This window comes from Colobus angolensis, unplaced genomic scaffold (assembly GCF_000951035.1).
Source record: "Colobus angolensis palliatus isolate OR3802 unplaced genomic scaffold, Cang.pa_1.0 Scaffold101, whole genome shotgun sequence".
Lineage (NCBI taxonomy): Eukaryota > Metazoa > Chordata > Mammalia > Primates > Cercopithecidae > Colobus > Colobus angolensis.
The window spans coordinates 1,117,338-1,139,450 of record NW_012111031.1 but is presented as its reverse complement, the minus strand read 5'-3'; the positions used below and the strand labels follow the sequence as shown (position 1 = coordinate 1,139,450).

The window sequence follows — 22,113 nt, the reverse complement described above, 5'->3', positions numbered from 1 at the left end:
CCCGAAGTATGAGAACATCTCACCCATAGGGGCGCACTTTCCCATTCCCAAACTTTACCTAAGCCACCTCCTGGGCAGATATTTCCTCTGTTTATATTCATGCAGTTTTGTTTGCTTCCTGAATTTAATGTTTGGCATTCATCCCTGCCAGACTTCATTCTGGCTAGAAACAGCTGCTGCTCTAATGTGTTACAAACGGCTTGGGATTCTGATCCTATCTCTTATTGTCCAGGGGATCAAACATCCTGGTGTGCTGAGGAATCATCTCAGTTTATGCCTGTTATCCCAGTGGGATTATGCATAGTACCTCTTTTCACTCTTCCAACATGTCCCTAGTTGGGGGATAAATCACCTGGTCCTTTATCATGTAAACCACAAGTTGTGCCACCTCCTCACTCCCCCAAGTCTGTTACCACCTGCAATAAGCTGCATTTTATTATCAAGTTACTATAAATATGCATAACATTTTCCTAAAATCTTCACTTTAATCCATGTTTTTTGATCACCAATCTTTTGAATAGGATTTATTCATTTGAATTATTCATTTGTTTTCACCTAAATCTTATCCACAATATTTCCGGATTTGGTTTATTTAAAGTGATCTAGGCACCTGAGAAAAAAACTTGAGTGTAAAATCCTAGCTCTTTATATATTTTTTCCAAGTCTGTCACATTTGCTTTGTCCAAACCTCACTTTGTTGCTTTTTAAAAAGCAACTCTCTATTAGTGAATCTTTCTAAAACACTCAACTCAGTTTCCATAAAAGAAATTAGATTTTATCATTCATATTTTATAATATTTAATTAAAATAAATGATTATAAATTATAATAAGTCCAAATTATATAAACCAGTTTGGGAACAATATAACTTAATTTTAATAAGCACGTCATTCAACTTGTGAACCTGAGAAGTACATAGACATATCCTAGTTTTAAAAATGTTTTATTACAAACAATTTTTCAATACAAAAACTGTAGAAAATAGAACCATGAATCCCATATACTCATCATCAGCAACAACTATCACCTTTCTGCCATTCTTGTTCATCTATCAACCTCTCACTTTTTTTTTCTGGAAGCTAATCCTAAAGATAATTTTACTCATAAATACTTCAAAATGTATCTTTAACACATAAGAGTTTTTGACAACATTATCCACAATATTCTTATACTCAACAAAACTGATAATTTCTTAATATCAGCAAGCACTTAATATCAGCAAGCACCTAGTTCTATTTTTCTTGACTGACTCAAAAATGTCTTGTGCAAGTTGGTTTGTTCAAGTTAGGATTCAAACAAGGTCCACATTTAGTTGCTACCTGTTTAAGTCTCTTTAATGATTTATGCAGGTCATTTAATTGAAGAATCTGCGTCTTTTGTTCTACAGACTTTCTCACATTCTAGATTTGACAGACTCCTTCCTCTGCGTATTGGTTCACATGTTTCTCTCTTCCTCAAATTCCCTATATCTGGTACTCAGATCTGGAGCAGGGCTGTCCAGTAGTACTTTCTGTAGTGTTGGGGATGTTCTACATCTGCACTGTCTGACACGGCAGCCACTAGCCACGTGTGACTGTTGAGTACTTGAAAAGTGGCTACCGTGATTGAGGAACTGAATTTTTAATTCTTAAATTTAAATTTAAATAGCCATATGTGACTGGTGGCTACTGAATTGCAAAGTTCAGATTTAAAGGTGAATTCAATTCAGATTTAATTTTTTAATAATAAGGTTAGTGGTTTTGTGTATCACACACCAGGAGGCACACAGCACGTTTTCCTGTTTTATGCAATGTTGACATTGATTGGGGGTTTATGTGATGTTGCTTGCATCCATCTACTAGAAAATTTGCCATCTACCTTTTACTTAATGCTTTTAGCAATCATTATTTAGATTCATTATTTTATTTTACTACTAGTTGCAAAATATTGCTTTTCCAGTTCTTCAACCTTCCCGCATTTATTAACTGTGCTTTTGGTATGAAGAACTTTCCCACGTCAACCACATGGTCTGTTTAGGAATGGCAGAATACTTGCTTTTTTTCTCTCATATAATAAATTGATACCCTAGAAAGTTTTCAAGGTAACCAATAAGGCTCACTTGCTTGTTTGGAGGGGGATATTATTTAAAATTCACATATTTTTAACATATTTGATGTATTTTCATCAGTTGTAATTATCCTTTTTGATGCTCACACTGTCCTGTATTTTGATAGCAAGAACTCTTTCAAGGTGGATCCTGAGTCTCTTTGACACAATCCTAGTATCTTTGAGAACCTCCAAACTTTTAGACATAAATGCCCAATATTCATCTTGTACATTTTCTACTCCAGACCTAGATTCTGTTACTTCTCCAAAAAAACCTTAATTTTTAGTTGGAAGTGGTATTTAGACAGCACAATATACATGTTTAGGGATTTTATTGCTACAGGGTTGTCATTACTTCTAGGCCTTTTCAGTGCAAAAAAATGAGGAAATACTAATTTTTTAGAAATAAAACATCTTGAGTTCATACTGATATTTGCAACTCAAATTAAAATAGCGTGTTCACGGTTCCTCTTCCCACACTTTGTATTATTGCTACAATACATTTCACTTTTAATTATGCTGTAAATACACAATACATTGCTACCCTCTTTGCTTTAGACAATTTGTTATAATTTGGAGAATTTTAAAATGTTTTAAACCCACAAATTGTATTTTTACTTTTTTCCAGTCCTCCTTACCTCTTTGTGTGGATCTAAGTTTCTATCTGGTACCATATTTACTCTTCAAAAAAATATCCTTACTATTTATTGCATTACAAGTCTGCTGAAAAATGAATTCTCACAGGTTTTGCTTATCTAAGAAATATTTCTTTTGCTTTCATGTTTTAAAAGATATTTCCACTGAGTATAGAACTCTGTTGACAAGTATTTTTTTTCTTTCTTTCAGCACTTTAAAGATACCACTTTTAATATGGTTAGGCTGTGTCCCCACCCAAACCTCATCTTGAATTGTAGCTCCCATAATTCCCATGTGTCATGGGAGGGACCCTGTGGGAGATAATGGAATCATGGGGGTGGGTCTTTCCTGTGCTGTTCTCATGATAGTGATTCTCTTGAGATATGATGGTTTTATAAAGGGGAGTTCCCATGAAAAGCTCTCTTGCCTGCTGTCATGTAAGATGCGCCTTTGTTTCTCCTTTGCCTTCCGCCATGATTGTGAGGCCTCCCCAGCCATGTGGAACTGTGAGTCCATTAAACCTCTTTCTTTTATAAATTACCCAGTCTTGGGTATGTCTTTATTAGCAGTGTGAGAACAGAATAATACAACTCTATTGTTTCCTGGCTTGCATCATCTCTGCTGAGAAATTTGTTGTAATTTTTATCTTAGTTATACTGTGTAATGTGTCTTTTTTCTCTTTGTCTTTTCAGCAATTTTATTATGATATATGTCGGTTTTATCATTGTTGTTGCTGTTGTTGTTGTTATTGATCCTGTTTGGTGTTTTCTTAACTTCTTAGATCTGTGGTTCAAAGTATGTCATTAATTTGGGGGAAATTGTCAGCCATTGTTCCCTCAAATATTTCTTATACCCCCTTCTCTCTTTCTTCTTCTCTGGGATTCTAACTACAATTATATTAGACCCCCTGATGTCATCCCATAGTTCTTGGATGCTCTGTTTTTGTTTTTGTTTTTGTTTTTTAACTATATCTTCTTTTTGTGATAGTTTTGCTCATCTCTTTGGACCCATCTTCAAGTCTACTGATGTTTTCCATAGCTGTGTCAAATCTATTGATAAGCCCAGCAAAGGCATTCTTCATCTCTGTTCTGTGCTGCTCATTTCTACTCTTTTCGTTTGGTTCTTTCTTATGGTTTCCATCTTTCTGCTGGAATTATCCATCTGACCTTGTGTGTTTTCCACCTGTTCCATTAGGGCTTTTAACATCTTAATTATAGTTTTTAAAAATTTTCCCATCTGATGGTTCTAATGTTCATTTCATGTCTGAGTCTGGTTCTATCAGTTGCTTTGTAGCTTGGCACTGCATTGTTCTTTTCTTGCTTTTTCATATAATTCATAATTTTTTGTTGAAAGCTAGGCATTTTATGTAGGTCAGTAGACACTGAAGTTTTTATGTCTGCAAATGGTCTTTCCTTTGGCTAGGCCTTTAGTTTGGCTTTGAGTCAATCTAGATAAGATTTTAGCTGGGACTGGGCCTGTTGTTGCTATGGTTACTCCAAGTGCATCACAGACTTTAAATCTCTCCAGAAATACCTTGTGTTTAAAGTAGAGGCTAATTTTCCAGAGAGCTGGTCCTCAATGTCTGCTGCATCCTCAGCTTTAGGTCTTTCCTTCGTGCTTTCCTAAAGAAATGGTCTCCCTCCACACTTTTGCCCCTCTGTTAGCAGTATTCCACTGTCAGTTTCTACCTGATGCTTGTTAGGATGGTGCTGAGAGGCAGGAGGGCATTCACTGTTTTCTGATAAAGCCCCGGCCTCAGGCAGGCGCTGTGTCCCTGGGAATGCGGCCTTCTCCATGGCCTTGAAAGGCTGAGAGTGATATTCTTTCCCATTGTACACATCCTGAGCAGAAACTGACAGTCTCTCTAATTCAAAGTGAATAGTAGAGATTTCATATTTAACTTCTTTAATTCTTATTTGTATCTCTATTAAACTGAATATCTTGGTTCCATGCAACATTCATAATATTATTTATTTTACCCTACTATATATAATCATTTCAAAATAGTAACACCAACATTACCAATAGTAAGCCCACTGAATGCAGTTTAAGATGTATGTGTACATCTGTGTGCGTGTGTGTGTGTGTTATGTGTTTTGTCTTTGGACTGAAAAACGAAAATTCTGTTTTAAAGTCTCTTGAAATAACGTTTTGCTGTGTAATTATGCTTTTGACTTGGTAATTTGTTAGATTCCTGTGCTTCAGTTGGGTTTCATGTTTTAAGGATTGCTTTTTCTTTTTGCTTTAATATGTTAAAACTATGTAAATAATATGCATGGCTCCAAAACCAAAACTATAACTAACACTCAAGAGAGGGCTTGCTTTCATCTCAGTCCCTTCTCTTCATTTCCTCTATCTTTGCTTTAGTATTTTGTTTATCTTTCTATCATTTCTTCAAAAATATAAGCAAGTAAATTTGTATTTACTGCTTTTAAAAAAACAAAAAGGAGCATACCATGTACACCTGTGAGTATTGCTTTCCTCACTCAGTGTATCCTGAGGATCACTCTATAGCAGTAAATAGAGATCCTCCTCATCCCTTTTAATAGCTGCATAGTTCTCCATTGTACAGACAGGCATAGATACAAACAACAGTCCCCTATTGATACATCTTTGGGTAATTTGCAATCTTTGGCTATTACTGCAGCAATGAAAAGTCTTGTCATATGTCATTTTGTATTTTGCCTGTAATACTATAGTTAGACATAGGCTTCCATTTATAAATAGCCAACTTGCTCTGGATGTCTTGAGAGAATGGTAAGCATCAAGTAATCTGGTAAGTTAATTAAGTATGGTTTGTTAATAGAGCTTCTATTGTCCTTTTATAAATTACACTTTTAAAGGTCATCAAATGGATTGTATGATGATTTTTTAAGTACCAAGTCTAAACTACAAGTCAGGGCTGAGTCTTTTCTATTCCTGGATTGAACTCAGGCTGAGCTCAGTTTTTTCTGCCTTCTCACAATTTCCATGGGGCTTTCTAACCTACACTATGACATTCCCGCAATGATTCTTTCAGGGCTCAGGCTATTGTCACAGGAAAATCTACTTTACAAAGAGGTGGTTGTACAAAATGAGACTTCAGTCATCAACCCCCCTAGATGAAACCCAAAATAGTCTTCCCTCCCTGAACTCACAACTCCAAGCAAAAGTGGATTGCTTCCCTCCCAATCTTGATTTTTTTTTTTCCTAGCCCAGACCTTTTGGTCTTTGGAAATGCCAAATGTAATGCAAGATGTTTCCTGCTGCAGCCTTCCTGGCTGAGTTTCACAGGGTCCACCTTTGCCATCAGCCCTGAAGTAGCCCAGGGAGAAGCTTTCTCTAAGAGCATCTGTATCGCATTGCCAGCTCCACTCCAGTTTGCCTTTCACATTTAACCCTCCATGGCCTTAGGGTTATCATTTTCCACGTCTTCCCTGCTCCATCTCCCCACCCCAGGCCTGAGCCTCAGATTACTTTTCTCAGATGGAATCCTTTGCACCTTCCAAACAAAACTCATTTGTATTTCTCATGTCAATTTCTAATTCCTTGAGGGCAGTTTCTAATTTTATATTATTTTTTTTTTTGCGTTTCATATCAGTTTGCCATCCTGTTTGTCTTCACCACCCTTTGAGTACCTGGGCTGCCTGCTTCTCCAGTCTATTCATTTTCTTCTGGGCTCTGTCAGTATTTTTCTGCAAGAGATCTAAATTCTACAAAATAAACTTCCAGTTGTAAACAGCAACATTCTGTCAGAAAGGAGAACCCAGCCAATGCCAAGGAGACCACCGCTAAGCATCCAGCCCCCTCTCACCTCTTCTACTTGGCAATTCCCCTCATCTCCTCAGAGGTCAGCTCATGTGTCATCTCCTCTCTGAAGCTTTCACCAATTGCCACAGACAGACCCAGGCACATCTTTTCTATGCACATTTTCTATCTCATTGGCTAGATCCACATTGCACACTGTATTAATTCACACTGGACCAATGATCCTCAACCTCTTCTGTGAGATGACTTTGGCAAATAACACTCATGAATATGACATACCCCTATTGATAAATGCACACTGCCAGCTGCAAACATGAGACAGGTTGTAGGATATTCACAACTCCCAACGTTCTGGTTGTAATTCCACCTGTTTCTCATGCAAGGCACCTCAACACACCAGTGTGGCTCAAACAATGACACTGGGAGTTGCTGCCTCAGGCTATGGGCTGCATTAGGGCAAATATATTGTCTTTAGGTTTGAACATCAAGCATCTATTTCAGTGCCTGATGTGGAGTAATAACTATGTGTTGAGTGAAGGAATGTACATCATTATATACATGCCATTACCTAATTATATTTTCCAACCAATTCATATGTTGCTAATTTATACTTTGGGACTTAATTTGGCAAATTTTTAGGAACTCTGTACTTCTGATTTCTACGAAGTACTAATAATATTTTCTTGGGATAATCATGCCTAGGAATCTGAATGTCAATATTGGTGATCAAATTTCCAGGGTCAAATGTAGAATTGGTCTTGACTGAGAAGGTTGTTTTATACTTGGATCATTCAGCTAGGTGAAATTAAATGCAAAACAAGTCAAATGTACCCACAAGCAATTTAATACTACCAAATAAGGTTTTTCTGGTTTTAAACCTTAAAAGTTCCATCTAGTGCATCTTTTTTGCCTCTTGCTATCCTTGGGATGGAGATACAGGACCAAGTCAAAAGTGATACTTATCTATTTCTTTTATACTACAACACCCAAGGAAATGTATGCTCATAATTGGATAGGGTTTTACGGAAAAAGAGTGGGAGTTTATGAAACAAGAACTGTAAACTGAGAAGAAAAAATCTTAGCAAAAACTATCATCACTGAAATTTAAATACATAAGCACACATAGCCACATACAAATTTTCAATAGATGAGCTAAATAGTCAACTTGCCAGGACTGAAGAAAAATCAGTGAAATAGACAATTGAGCTGCGAAAATTATCACAAAGAGATAAAAATAAGAAGTTTGTCAGAAACTCTAGTATAACTGAACTATGGTATTATCTATTATAGCTAAACATTAAAACGTTTTTGGGAGACCAGCTGCGTATCTTTTGTTTCTGATAATAGAGGTTGTAGACTCACTGGATCCAACCGACAGTTTTAGGCTTACTTTTTCCCCAGCTTTGTAATATTTGTTTTTGTTTGTTTAGAGAAAGAATAGCTCTCTGTCACTCAGTCTGGAGTGCAGTGCTGTGACCATCACTCACAGCAGCCTCGAACTCCTGGCCTCAAGCAATCCTCCTACCTCAGTTTCCCAAAGTGCTGGGATTATAGGGATGAGCCATCTCACCTGGCCGAGCTTTATAATCTTAAAGCCGTTATTTATTTTGCCAGCCCCTTGTAATTCCTGGCCTTATATGTCATCTAAATGATCATTTGGCTTTAACAAAACACTAAGTTAATAAAATGTTGCTCATATATATCAAACTGTTAGAAGCTTAACTGATAGAACTGAATTAATAGACTTAAAGCATAGTGTAAAATCTTCACAGACAGTAAGTGAAATGTCACAATCCATTAAGAGAAGGAATGTACACCCTTATATACATGCCAGTTGTCAATAAATAGTGTTGGAAAACTTTGCTATTTGGGAAAAATTCAAGTTGTGTTCTCAGTTCCTACTACATATCCAAACAAATTGCTGATAGACAAAGGGATTGGCTTAAAAAAAAGAAAAAAGAAAAATGAAACAATTATAAAAAGGATAATATGGCAAATATGCACTTGACCTTGAAACATGGAAGGACATTCTTAGCATGAAAGCAATGTAAGAAATCACAGATGAAAATTGACGACAAAAAAATAAGTAGCATCTGCACATCAGAAAACGTCAAATAAATGAAAAGATGCATAATAACTTGGAGAAAATATTTTAACACATATGGAAGACAATGCACTAATATCCTTAAAAATCCCTGTGAATAACAAAATATAAGAAGAGTCCCTATAAATGAATAACAAAACTTTAATACAGCCAAAAGAAAATGTATAAAGACATGAATGAACAATCCACTAAATAAGAAGTATGCATTTTTATAATGATAAAAAAGGTCATTCTTCAATGACCCTTTGCAAAGGTAATTATGCAAACAATAATAAAAGTACCTTAAGATACTGTAATTTATCTATCAAATTGGCAAACTTTTAAAATTAACGACAGTACTTGATGCTGATAAAATGCAGTAAGAAGAGTTTATTAGAAACCTACTGTTGATGAAAAGCATAAATTGGTAAAATGTTTCTGGAAAGTAATATGTAAAAGAATCCCTAAAAAATAATGACCTTTGGCCTTCAACCCATTAATCACACTTTAGGAATCTCTGCTAAATGCCTTATAGACATAGAGTAAAATGTGTTTATTTATAATGTTTAGCAATTGTTTAAAGAAGGTGAGCTGTTAAATTTGCCTTTTAAGCTTTTGTTTACAAAAAGTAGTTAATGAGATGGAAAAGAACCCATAATATATAACATTAACTGAGAAGAGAATACAAAGATGTATATATGGTATGAACCAAATTTAGTACATTTATACATATATGAACATTAGGTTTGCCAGGTTTAACAAATGAAAATAAAGCATGACAGTTGAAGGACTAATTTCAGGTAAACAATGAATAATTTTTCATATAAATACATGTCAAATATTACATGGGACATCCTTATACTAAAAAATTCTAATTTTTGCTAGACATTCTTCATTTTATCTTACAACCTCAATGCACATATGTGCAAATACACAGAAAAAAATGACTATAAGAAAATACACCTAAAAATTATATAGTGAATATCTCTATCTAGATGGTAGGATTCTAAGATATTTTTATTTTCTTCCCTATACTTTTCTGTGTGTTATGAATTTCATCTTATAAGCAAATATAAGTTTATTATCAGAAAAAATGTATACCATGTGTTTTTGATGGTGGGTTCTAATCAATTACATAGTGGCTATTTTAATTATCGGGACATGATTCCACACGAATATACTCAAACTATATTCTATTCCACTAAAAAAAAGAAAAGGCAAACCTCTACTCATCAAAACCACACATCTATGACTTTTCCAGATCTTCCATCAAAGTTTGTAACAGTTTCCTTCCTAAATTACAATTGGAGTTTCTCAGGTAATTGGTTTACTGAGCATCTGCCATGTGCCTAAAACCATTCTAGAGGTTGGAGTTAAAAAGATAAATAAGATAAAATGCCTCTGCTCAATGAGCTCACAGTTGGTGGCATAGACAAGCAAAAGCACAGACAATTACAGTATGCTGAATGCTAAAACAAGGCTCAGACATAGGGAGGAGGGAAATCCATTGTGTTGAATTGTGGATGTGAGAAAAGGCTTCCCAGGAAGTACTGTATCTGCTGTCTCAAAGGACAAGAAGTTAGCCAGGTGAACAAGGTGGTGTAGGAGAGAGAAAAAAGGGAGGAGGAAGTATTGTTTCTAGGCAGAGCAAACAGCTTGTGCTCAAAGGATAGATTAGGAATATAATTACATGTCTTGCAGCTTGACTGAGAGGGACTGCAGGAATCATATGCACGGTTATCAATCATTATTATACTATCTGCCATCTTGCGGAGAGCTCTGCCAAGCATAATAGGAAATTTTTTGCAATTCATATTGAATTTTTACTGCCTTTCAACTATGTAAACCAGACACTGGCCAAGTGATAGAGACAGCTCCCCAGCCTCTGCCAGTAACTGATGCTCACAGAAAACCTGCATTTTAATATCACTGTGTTTGCAGAAATTCTCAACAGATCTGAAAAATAATTCTCAATGGTATAAAACAGATCCAGAACCTGCTTCCTATCACATATGCAATTAATATACGGACGACTTGGAGTCTTTTTAGATGAACTGGATTCAGACCCTCCTGCCATAGAGGAGAAGGAGCCTCTACAGGCTGTTGATATGGTCTCATTCTATGAACTAAGGCTGAGTGGCCTTAATAGAAAATTAATTCTGAAAGCTAACTATTTTCAGAATAAAACTATTTTCACTAAAAATCAATCAGTTTTGACAGGTATTCTTCAGAATTCAACAGGCTCTTTTTAAACCATTCTTATAACAGGTGAGTTTCATTAGTTGAGGGTCAGGGAGGGGTGTATATTTTGCAACTAGTTCACCCAGGCAGACATATCAGAAATCCAAGCTACTCAGGGATCCATGAGAGAATTAATGAGGTTTCTTCTGACTGTGGTGGGTGACCAGCATGTTAGTCCTTGTTCACACTGCTATAAAGAAATACCTGAGACTGGGTAATTTGTCAAGGAAAGAGGTTTAATTGACTCACAGTTCCGCATGGCTGGGGAAGCCTCAGGAAACTTACAATCATGGCAGAAGGTGAAGGAGAAGCAAGTACCTTCTTCATAAGGCATCAGGAAAGAGAAGAGCAAGCAAGAGAGGAAGTGTCACACTTTTAAAACCACCTGATCCCATGAGAACTCCCTCGCTATCATGAGAACAGCCTGGGGTAAACTGCCCCCATGATCCAGTGACCTCCCTCCCTTGACACGTGGGAATTAAATTTGAGATGAGATTTGGGTGGAGACACAGAGCCAAGCCATATCAACACGTAACCCCCACCTGAGAAAATGTCCAATGTGAACCATCTGGACTGTGTGGGAGCCATGGGGTTCCATAGGATTCTGCTGCCAACCCCAAAACAGCAGCCTGGCTCTGTCGCCAGCCTCCCGAGCCTCTTCTCTGTGATCTAGCCAGGCCTGGGTTCACTTAGGTGGCCCGTTTCTCAAAGTGGCCTGTGGTTGTTGCTGTTTCTCTGGCCCTAAAAGTGTGGGGAGCTGTCCTCAGGGAGGACCCCAAATACCAGCAAGCACGCTGGTCAGATGCAGAGCACAGGCTTCAACTTTTCCTCTTCACCTCCCATTGAAACCAAGACTGACCAGTCATAGAAAGAAAGGAAGTTCTGGGCTGAGCGCAGTGGCTCACACCTGTAATCCCAGCACTATGGGAGGCCGAGGTGGGCAGATCATGAGGCCAGGAGTTAGAGACCAACCTGGCCACCATAGTGAAACCCTGTCTCTACTAAAAATACAAAAATTAGCCGGGCGTGGTGGCACGCACCTGTAGTCTCAGCTACTCAGGAGGCTGAGGCAGGAGAATCACTTGAACCCGGGACCCAGAGGTTGCAGCGAGCCAAGATCGCGCCACTGCATACCAGCCTGGGCCACGGTGCGAGACTCTGTCTCAAAAAAAAAAAAGAAAGAAAGAATTGAAGGAAGCTCTGACACATGCAACAACACAGACAAGCCTTGAAGACGTTGTGCTAAGTGCCATAAGCCAGACACAGAAGAACGAGTATGATTCCACTTATGTCAGGTGCTAAAATGGGCAAATTCAGAGAGACAGAAAGTAGAACAGAGACTACCATGGACTGGGGAAAGGAGGAAATGAGGAGTTCGTGTTTGATGGGTGTAGTTTCTGTTCGGAATGAAAAAGTTGTGGACATGGATGGTAGTGATCACTACACAAGATTGTGAATGTACTTAATGCCACTGCATTGTACCTTTTAAAATAGTTAAAATGGTAGTTTAAAAATAGCTTACTTTAAAAGGCTGTTTCACATCTAAAGAAATAATCGTCAAACCTTTTATAAAAACATTCTCCTGATTTCTAAATGAGGTACTTTGAGAGGGTCCACGATCTTTTAAGGAATTCATTTTCCAGGGTACTACTAACAATACTTTCATAAAGTATTCTAAAAATACGTTAATTAGGGCTTAATAGTCCTTTGGATGAATTATTATGCATTTATATAAATGATAATTTGGAAAAGCTCATGGGAAACTAGTGTGAAAGACTCTGGTTATTGTCTGGCTATTAACATTTTGAAAGATATCTAGTATTATGTACTTTTACTTTTAAAAAAATTGATACAAAGTCATTCAAAGCAAAGCATTTAGTACGTGGGGTGCAGTGGCTCACACTGTAATCCCAGCACTCTGGGAGGCTGAGGTGGGCGGATTGCCTGAGTTCAGGAGTTTGAGAAAAGTATTTAATTTCTTAAGAATTTGTTAACTGTAATAGACTTCATTACCCATAATCTGAGGACACTAAAAAGCACTCATTTCAGGAACCATGAAGTGCTGTGTGAAAATGGTAAAAGTTATGTTACATTTGTTGTACCACACCAAAATAAAGCTTAAATTTGTAATGAAAATGTTTTCAAGTTAGATGGTGGTGAAGATTACACAACACTGAATAGACTAAAAACCACTGACTTGTACACTCCGAAAGAGTGAGTTTTAGGTATGTGAATTAAAGCTATTATTTAAAAAAACAAAAAAAAGCCAAGCTAAGAAAAGTGATGTTTATGAGTAGGTGAGAAAAGAGAGAAGTAAAATAACCCAGGGCTCGTCATAGCAGGAGAGGGCTGCAGCTTGAAGAAATGAACAAGAACAAGAAAGTGAGGACAGGCACACACACAGTCTGAAGCCAGTCACATCCCATACGTAACCCTGGAACAAACTGCACAGGGAGCAATCGGCTATCTAATATGCTAGGATGCAGGGTGGAGTGGGAAGAGCAAAAATCACACAGGACAATTTGTTACTTTTCACAGACATTTTTCTCTCCTGGGGTGAACCAATTCTTCAAAGGATTTTGACAAAGGCCATTGGAAGGGTGTGTGATCTATCCATACCTCTGGCATTAGAATTCTTCCCTGGGCTCAGAAGGGACTGGCAGAAGCTACTGAGCTCAGCTAAGCTGCCAATCCATAGTCTCTCACTAAGATGCAGTTCAGGACAACATCCTGTGTTGTTACAGCTAGGGCTCTGAGAAATCACCGTAGGAACTCTGGTCTTGCTGTCTCACAAGACTGACTCCCGCCATGAGGACAGGGACTTTGTCTTCTTCACCAGCACCTAGAACAGCTCCTGACACATAGTATGTGCTCAATAAATATATGTTAAGGGACAAGTGAGTGATATATTAATTAACTGTTACTAAAATATTATTAAGGGCATCACTAACCACATCACACAAGACTCCCTTAGTCAAGTGCCATATGAGATATTTTGAAATTCAAAGCCAGAAGAAAAATCTCACTCCCCTAAGCAATGGGTATGGTTCTTCTCAGATCATCAGAATTTTGAAACAAGTCCAGCTCTTTTTATCTTAGCTTCCAGCAAGGACAGAGCCAAATCTAAGGCTCATCTATGGCAGCTGAATTAGCTTCTATGATCTGCATATTATTTTGAGTGGTCTTGATTTTCTATGATTTTTTTTCTCTCCCGATCTTCCAATTTCTGTTGCTACTTAACAATTCTGTATGCTCTTAAATCTTGTATGCTATACAAGATCAAAATATGTTTTCCAGTCAAAAGATGCTGTAGATATATTGAGAGTGTGAGTTCTGATATGATACAGAAGCTAATTCAGCTATGCAGAAGCTAATCCAGCTGCCATAGATACTACATATCAGATACTTTGTAGGATGAGCTGGGAGATATGAAAGTATTTTGTTGAAAAATGATTTCAGGACATAATATCTACCCATCATGAAGTTCTGATTGTAGCTGTGCTTGCACTGTTTCCTCAGCTCTTTTCCTAGTGTGTATTGAGAAGTGCAAAAGTAGATGATATACAAACTCAATATTTCAGTGCTATGGAGACCTAGAGTAAAACTGGAATCATGTGGCCATGTGAAGAGAAGTCAAGATGGAGATAAATTTCATCCACGGATTGTGGAAAGAAAACAATTAAAGCATACCTTCTGGCCACTCCCTTTCAGCCAGGTTTCTCTTGAACAAAAGAAGCCCAGTCTCTCCCACTTTGGGAGGACTTCACTCTACACAGAATCCATATGCAGTATAACGCAGCTGCCTCCCTAATGACTGTCCCTGGACCAGGTGTGCAGGATAAAGCAGCCTCTGCACTGCATCCTAAGGTGCACACTCTTGCATCTTGTATGTTATACAAGATCAAAACATGTTTTCCAGTCAAAAGATGCTGTGGATACATTGACTAGAGTGTGAGTTCTGACACGATACAGATTGGGATCAAATCCTGGCTTTCTCTTCATCAACTGCATAGCCTAACACGAATCTCTTAATGCCCCCAGGCCCCAGTTTTCTGCTTTGTAGAATGGGGCTAATAGCCAACGTGTCAGGTTTGGAGGGTGATTAGAAGTCAGAAATAACAGCTGACTGTTCCTGACTGTGCCTGGGCTATGGCACGGCAGCAGGGGAAGTGGGTGTAGAGGAGAACATCACTGCTCCTCCTCACTGGCAAGAAACAGCCAAGGTGCCCAGGGCAGGAGGAGGCTTGTCCTATTGGTTCAGCGACTACATTCCTTGACAAGACATACTTCAAACATGCTATCCTTCTGCCACACACATTATGCCCTGAGTTAGAAATTCTCACCTTTTAGCACCCAAACAATGAGTCCCAAACTGCAGCTCATTCCCAACACTAACACAAAAATCCTCAGATATGGATTTTTGTTGTTGTTTTGATTTTAAAATGTTGCAAAAAGTGTATTTCATTCATTTTTATAATGACCTATTGTGAGGGAGGAGTACATTGCCAGAGGGCCTGGTAGAGACCCCCACCATGCAGGGTCCCAGGAGGAGCTCCCAGACCCACCCAAGGCTCACCTCGTTTCTAGCGTGTCCTGACTTCCTCCTCCCATCGACCCACATGGGTGGTATTCCAGGCTCTGGGTATCTCCAGGGGGCTGGGATAACAGACCATTTGGTACCCTGGACTTGGGTGCCATTCACATGTCAATGGGACCTGTTAGAAAGCCTCACTCCAGAGTATGAAAGCCATTTTTCTTGATCCAGTAATGGCTTGTGAAATCAAGTTATTGTGTCGTGACAATGTTTAAAAAAAAAAAAATAGAATAGCATAGAATGCTTTGGAAACCATCAGAGTGCTAAGCAAGGAACAGGAGTAAGTCTATTTCATAAAACTTGTTTTGTTTGTGTGTTTGGGTAAACTGGGTCAATATCCAAAATATGTTTCTTACTGCAATGGATCCTAATCAAAATAGTTTAAAAGCCACTATCTTACCACAAAAGAGGGACAGACAAGGGAACTTAGGTCCTGTGGCCAGGCCAGGGGCTTGCATCTGGATGGAGGGAGGGCAGAAGAGAGGGCCTGACATGGTGCCCTGGAGCCACAGAGAACACTGCTCCCTCCCTATATGGAGGCCGGCTCTCCCCTCTGTATGGCACAAAAGACATCAGACTTTTAAAGGCTATAAAGCATCTACAAATAACTGATAGTATTCACTCCTATGCTCTGGAGATAGAAAAATGAACAAGATACTGTTTCAGCTTCAAGCTCACCAAGTTCACTGCAGTCCACCAGGGGAGACACATATTTTAACAAACCGCAGTAGAACATGATGAAAGCTAAAATAGAGGTGCGTTCAGACCAATGCTGGAGAAGAGAAGAGGCTAATTCTATAGAGGGGTATATTCACTTCTTAGGGCCACTGTAACAAAGCACCACAAACTGGGTGGCTTCTGTAGCTTAGAGCTACAGATATCACAGTTCTGGAGGCCAGAAGGTGTCTGCAGGGCCATGCTCACTCTGAGGGTGCTGGTGAAGGGTTTGTTCCAGGCCTTTCTCCTGGCTTCTGGTAGGTCCTTGGCTTTTGTCCGTGGCATTCTTCCTGCATCTCTGTGTCCTCACATGACCATCTTCTCATGCAAACACCAGTCCTGTGGGATTAGGGGCCCACCCTACTCCAGCATGACCTCAACTAATTGCATCTGCAATCACCTAGTTTCTAACTGAGGTCACCTTCTGTGGTACTGGGGGTTAGGACTTCCACATATACATTTTGAGGGGATACAGTTCAACTCACAGTAGGTAGTCAGGGGAAAGAATGGTGTTTTCCCTAAATCTGGAATGTCAGCAGAGCTTTCTCCCAAAGCATGGGGTAACGGCATTCCAGGGTGAAGGAGTCCTCCTGGTCCCCTGTCCTGGCAATGCACAGAGACCCAGGCAGCCGTGGGCCACCCCTCCAGCCATGAAGCCTGAACCCATCATTTCACAGGCAGGCCCAGCATACAGCTGTTTCTGTCAGAGCCACGGGGAAAGAGAGCAGTTGAAAAGACTGCTAAGAGCCTGCTGTACCCAACATTTCAGGGTCAGTGAGCACTGGAGTAAGTGCCTGGTATGTGCTAGGAACCATTACGTGCAGGAGCCCACTCCTCACATTATCATTTCCATTACTACTGACGGAAAAACAGACCGAGAGGTGAGCTTCCCTTAACAAATGCACACAGCTGGTAAATAGCAGAACTAACATTCAAATCTCGGTCTGATTGACTTCAGTGTCCTTTCAAAACTCTTTCCTGATTGCGCTGTGGTGGAGAGGCATCTCTGAAGGAGATCCCTACATCATGGCAGGCCCATGTGCCTCTGCACAGCCATTCAGAGGGCTAGAGCTGGTCATTCTGCTTCTATTCCCTCCCTCTATCTTCAGATAGCTCAACAAGGAAGGGAGGTAGGTCCTGTAAGAAAGAGCTCCATTTGCAGGGAAATGTAGCACCTAGAGGAAATCTAGCCAGTGCCTAGAACCCTGGAATATCCAAGCTGGAAAGGAGTCCAGAAACCACTGCAACCCTCTCTGTCATCAGAGGCGGCTGGCCCACAAATCTACAGCTCACCGGCCACAGAGTCAGCACCAGGACACGCGATTAGGACCCTTTTGTATGGGCCCCCAACACTGACATACTTTTAGAGTTAAAATGATGATTTAAACTGCTCCCACCTGGTATAACATGCAGACAGTTGAAACCAACTGGGTTAGGCCAAGCCCTAGAGATTTGATAGTGGGCCAATCAGTCATTCAACATTAATGGAACTTGCACGGTCTACAAGACACTCTGGGGAGAAAGCAAGGAAGCGGGAGACAGGCCTGCTGCTTCAGACATCTCATCCAGTCATCAGGAAAATGACTGATGGAAGTATACAACAAAACAGCCTCAACCTACGGGCATTAGAAATAAATAAAAGCAGGCTGAGTTTGGCGTCTCACACCTGTAACCCCAGTACTTTGGGAGACCAAGGTGGGAGGACTGCTTGAGGTCAGGAGTTTGAGACCAGCCTGAGCAACAAAGCAAGACTGCCGTCTCTACAAAATAATTTTTTTAAATTAGCCAGATGTGGTGGCAGATGCCTGTAGCCCCAGCTACTCGGGAAGCTGAGGTGGGAGGATCACTTGAATCCAGGAGGTTGAGGTTGCAGTAAGCTATGATCATGCCCCTGCACTCCAACCTGAGCAACAGAGGAGACTGTCTATAAATAAAGACAAGTCTGAGGAAATGAAGGAAAGAGTAACGGAATGAATTGCCGGCTCATAATTAAAATTAGGCAACCTAGCACGTAGAGGCGGGTCACCGAGCCTCAGTTTGCCCTTCTGTGATACTGAAGGAGTTCCTCCCCACCTACTGTACTGGCTTTATTGGGATGCTCAAGAAAAGATGATATATACAAAACACTGCAATAAGCATAAACAAAGAGATAAATGCAAATTATTTCTTTCACTCATTTCATGCTCGTGACTGTCTGGAGACCTCCAGTGCCCAAAGCCATCCGGGAATCTCCCAAGAGACACAGACTCTCTCTGTGGCTATACCTGAGCCACCACATACCTGGGTCTGAGGTACAGATGGAGGAATCTTCCAGTTGTTTGGCTTGCATGGGGCTAAGCACCTCAATATTTGAAAACATCTAGTCATATGATGATTTTACTTTTCACCAGGATTTTTAGATGTGACAACAATAATTTTTTAAAAACCAATAATTTGTTGAAAACTGATTTGCTGTCATACAAATGCCATGCGAGCATTATCTCACCTATAACACTGGGCAGTAAACGACAGATGTGCCACGCGAACACGGTGCCGCCTGACACCCAAACCCGTGTCTTCCCCACCGAGCTGCTCTGTGGACACTGTTACCTGCTCCTTCTCGCTTCCTGGGTATTAAAAATAAACATGGATCAAGAAACTACCAATCAGGCACTATGCTTATTACCTGGGTGACAAAATAATCTGTACACCAAAACCCTGTGACACATAATTTACCTATATAACAAACCTGCGTGCGTACCCCTGAACCTAAAATCAAGTTAATAATAAATAAATGAGTAATAAACATGAGCTTAGCCACCGTTCCCCAGGCTGGGGAGATGGCCACATAAAGCATCTGAGGACTATTGCGCCGTGGCTCAGAATGTGTCAGATTAATTTAGCCACGCAGAGGTGGGAAGAAGCTTTCAAACACTTGTCCAAGGCTCTTGGAAGAACCCTCATGCAAATTGTACTGCTCAGCAGCACTCACCTTTATTTCTTTGGGAGTAGACCGGACAGGGGTCTTTTTCCCTCCCTTGGAGGACTTGGAGGTGGTTGAGGAAATGCCCTGCGTGCGGCGGGGCTTCAGATCACTGAAGCTGCTGAGATATTTTTTGCGCAAGGCCAGCAGCTCCTGCAGGTACTGCAGGCAGTCCTGGGTGCGCGAATACATCCACGCCCGGTCCTCCTCCTGCCGCAGGTAGTACAGGCTGGTGTCCATGCTGCTGGTGCTTTTGTACTTCTTTAAGGACTCGCTGAATTTCTCCCCGTGGTCCCCGACCACATACATGGAGCTGCTTCGAATCAGCTTCACTGCGGGGCTGGCTCCTTCGTAGAAGGGGCTCTCGGCCGCCGTCTTTCTCTGCGGGCTGGAGTTAAAGATGGAGTGGATCTTTCTGAACATAGCGCTCGATTTCTTTCTGTGGGTACCTTCCAGCTGCCTGTGCCGCCGCCACTTGATCTAGATGCGGGGAGAGAAGCCGACATCCAGGCCTCGCACCATCTGCCTTCCAGGAGACCTCTGATCTCTGGGATCCCAGGGAGCACCGGCTTGATCAGGTGGGTGACCTGCACATCTCCCATGGGGGATGTTTACAGCCTACGACCAAGATGCCATAAACAACCCGAAGATAGAAGGTAGTGCACTGTGAGCTTCGAAACGAGCGCCCTGGCTGGCTTTATGAAGCATTTGGTGCAAATAGCTTCTGTGCTCTCCCGTGGAAGGCCCCAGCTGGATGGAGAAAGTGGGACAGAGCTTTGCCTGCTCAGTTATTTTCTTTCCTTTTCACTTTCCATCGCTGGCCATGGTTTCACTCAGTTTGAGCTCATCTTGGTGTGGATTTTTACATTTCCACCTGGGCTGAGCTGGCTCCAGTTCTGAATTCTCTGAATCCAAAATGAAATTCTACTTAGCAGGGACAGCCCTTACCCAAAAATCATGTGTTGCTCAGGGTAAAATCTAGTCCCCCGAGATAGGCCAGGGTGGACACGCCAGGGCGTTGGCAGGAGCTCGCAGATCCCCCGATAAGCCGGGCTCTGAGCAGGCATCTGAGCGTCCTGGAGGAGCCTCACCCTGCGGTAATGGGACCTCGCAGCCGTTACCGGATAGCAGCCCATTGTGGAGGCAGGAGGAGGATTCAGATATCCGGACCACGACTTTTTGCACAAAAGCATCAGTGAGCTGAAGGGTGGTCACATTGGTGGGGTAGACCCTTTCTTTAGCCTCAGCACGTTTTTAACTTCGACTAGTTAAGATCAGACATAAACTATTTTTTTCAAGAGGGTTGTATGAATCTGTTAGAATTCCAGAGATGTTATCTGTAGCATTTTTCTCGGGCAGGTGCTAAACATTGTTATTTTTGTTCATTCTTCTATGCAGTCTATTTCTCTCCTAGACTACAGTCAGAGAGTAGAAGCCTGCACCAGTCTCTAGGTCAGGCATTTTTTTAAGCTATGAGCTAAGAGAAACTATGAGCCACCAGAAATTGTATGTAAAGCATTACTGAATGAATGTATTAGCATGGTTTATTTTTGCTGTTTGCTTTGTGTGTGGGGTGTATGTGTGTTTTAAGAGAATGAAAAGATTCATGGTTTTTTCAGATATTCAGAGGTCTGTGATGCAAATAAAAACATTTTTAAATGTTTCTATCCTGCATCAGAACAATAACCATACTTTTCTTTATATGACTGTAAAATATCATTATAAATGTTCTCCTGTTGAGGGCATCCTCTGCCTGTGGCATTATTCTGAGCACTGGGGTGGCACAGACCCTCACATGTGGAGCATTTCAGCTTTACAGTTGCAGCATGCTTTAGCAGTGATAAAGCGTTCCCACACATATTAACTTATTGAATATTTGTAGCTTCCTTGGCAGAGAAGCATTATTTCCATTATCATCTTTAGTTGTCATCAATTCACAGATGAAGAAGGGGCGCCCTGGAGAGGTTATGAGACTTATCTGTGGTCTCAATCAGGCGACTGCAGAATCAGTCCCCAGACCCAACTGTCCGGCTTCCAACCCATTATGCTGGTCCCAATGCCCCCTCACTGCATTGAACTCATAAAGTCACTGAGTTCCCAGGTATCCAGGGGGAATCTCTCTCCGACCCACTTCTCTACCTGAACTAATGCATAGTATCAAAGCACCCGGGATGGATAAGTGCTGACTGAACTTCTTCTCAGAGGTATCCACAGGCTATGACTACACATTCTTTCTCAGTAGTTCGTGCCAGTGGGTTTATGATTACGCTTATTCTACATGGATTTAGAGAGTTTAAATCAATAAAGATGAAGTCTCCCTCCATATCCAGAATGCCACAAGCGACCTAATCTCTTGATCACAAAGGGAATAAAACTGTCTTCCTCTATATTCTCCTTTCTTCACTCCTACCTCCTGCTGGATTCTTCCCAAGGGTCAGACCTAGAAAGAAAATTGAGAAAATTCTACTGACATCAACCCTGCAGAACATTTCATGCACATGAAATGGACAGGACATTAAGCAGCAGCCATGGCCCAGCAGCTGACTCCCGTCAGTCACCTCCGATGCCAGTCCTGTCCTGAAGCTGCCTCCCTCCTGAAGCTCCTACTGAGTCGGGTGAGGGGAAAGAATGCTTTCTGCCTACAAAATACTCATCACCTCTGCTGGTGGAGGAAATTCATCCAGAATAGTGACTGCCTCTAATGTATCTTACTTAGATTTTCTCATGGCCTTAGCTGTAAAAAATGAGTGTGAAATCACCTTGTGGCTTTTCAAAGTGTATTTTGTGTGTGTGTGTATGTGTGTGTGTGTGTTGTAAGTAGAGATAGGGTTTTGCTATGTTGCCCAGGCTGGTCTTGAACTCCTGGCCTCAGCAATCCTCCTGACTTGGCCTCCTAAAGTGCCTGGATTACAGGAGTGAGCAACCATGCCTAGCTACAAAGTGTATCACAAGGAAACTACAAATGCCCATCAAACCCCAAATCAGGCTCCCCAGGCTTGACTCTTTTTACACATCGTGGAATGTGGACAAACATGTAAGCAGGGAGAGA

At 40.7% G+C, this 22,113-nt stretch overlaps 1 protein-coding gene across 1 annotated transcript in view; it reads right to left on the bottom strand.

Annotated features, from left to right (window-relative positions):
* The window catches only part of LOC105510623, a 28,172-nt gene extending 7,972 nt beyond the window's left edge, over positions 1-20,200 (bottom strand). Inside the window, exons 1-2 of the mRNA XM_011940512.1 lie at positions 20,013-20,200; positions 19,074-19,452 (exon numbers count right to left, since the gene is read on the bottom strand). Of these exons, the coding sequence (XP_011795902.1) occupies positions 19,074-19,452; positions 20,013-20,200 (567 nt within the window). The remainder of the gene's footprint in view (positions 1-19,073; positions 19,453-20,012) is intronic.
* Between the last annotated feature and the right edge of the window lie 1,913 nt (positions 20,201-22,113).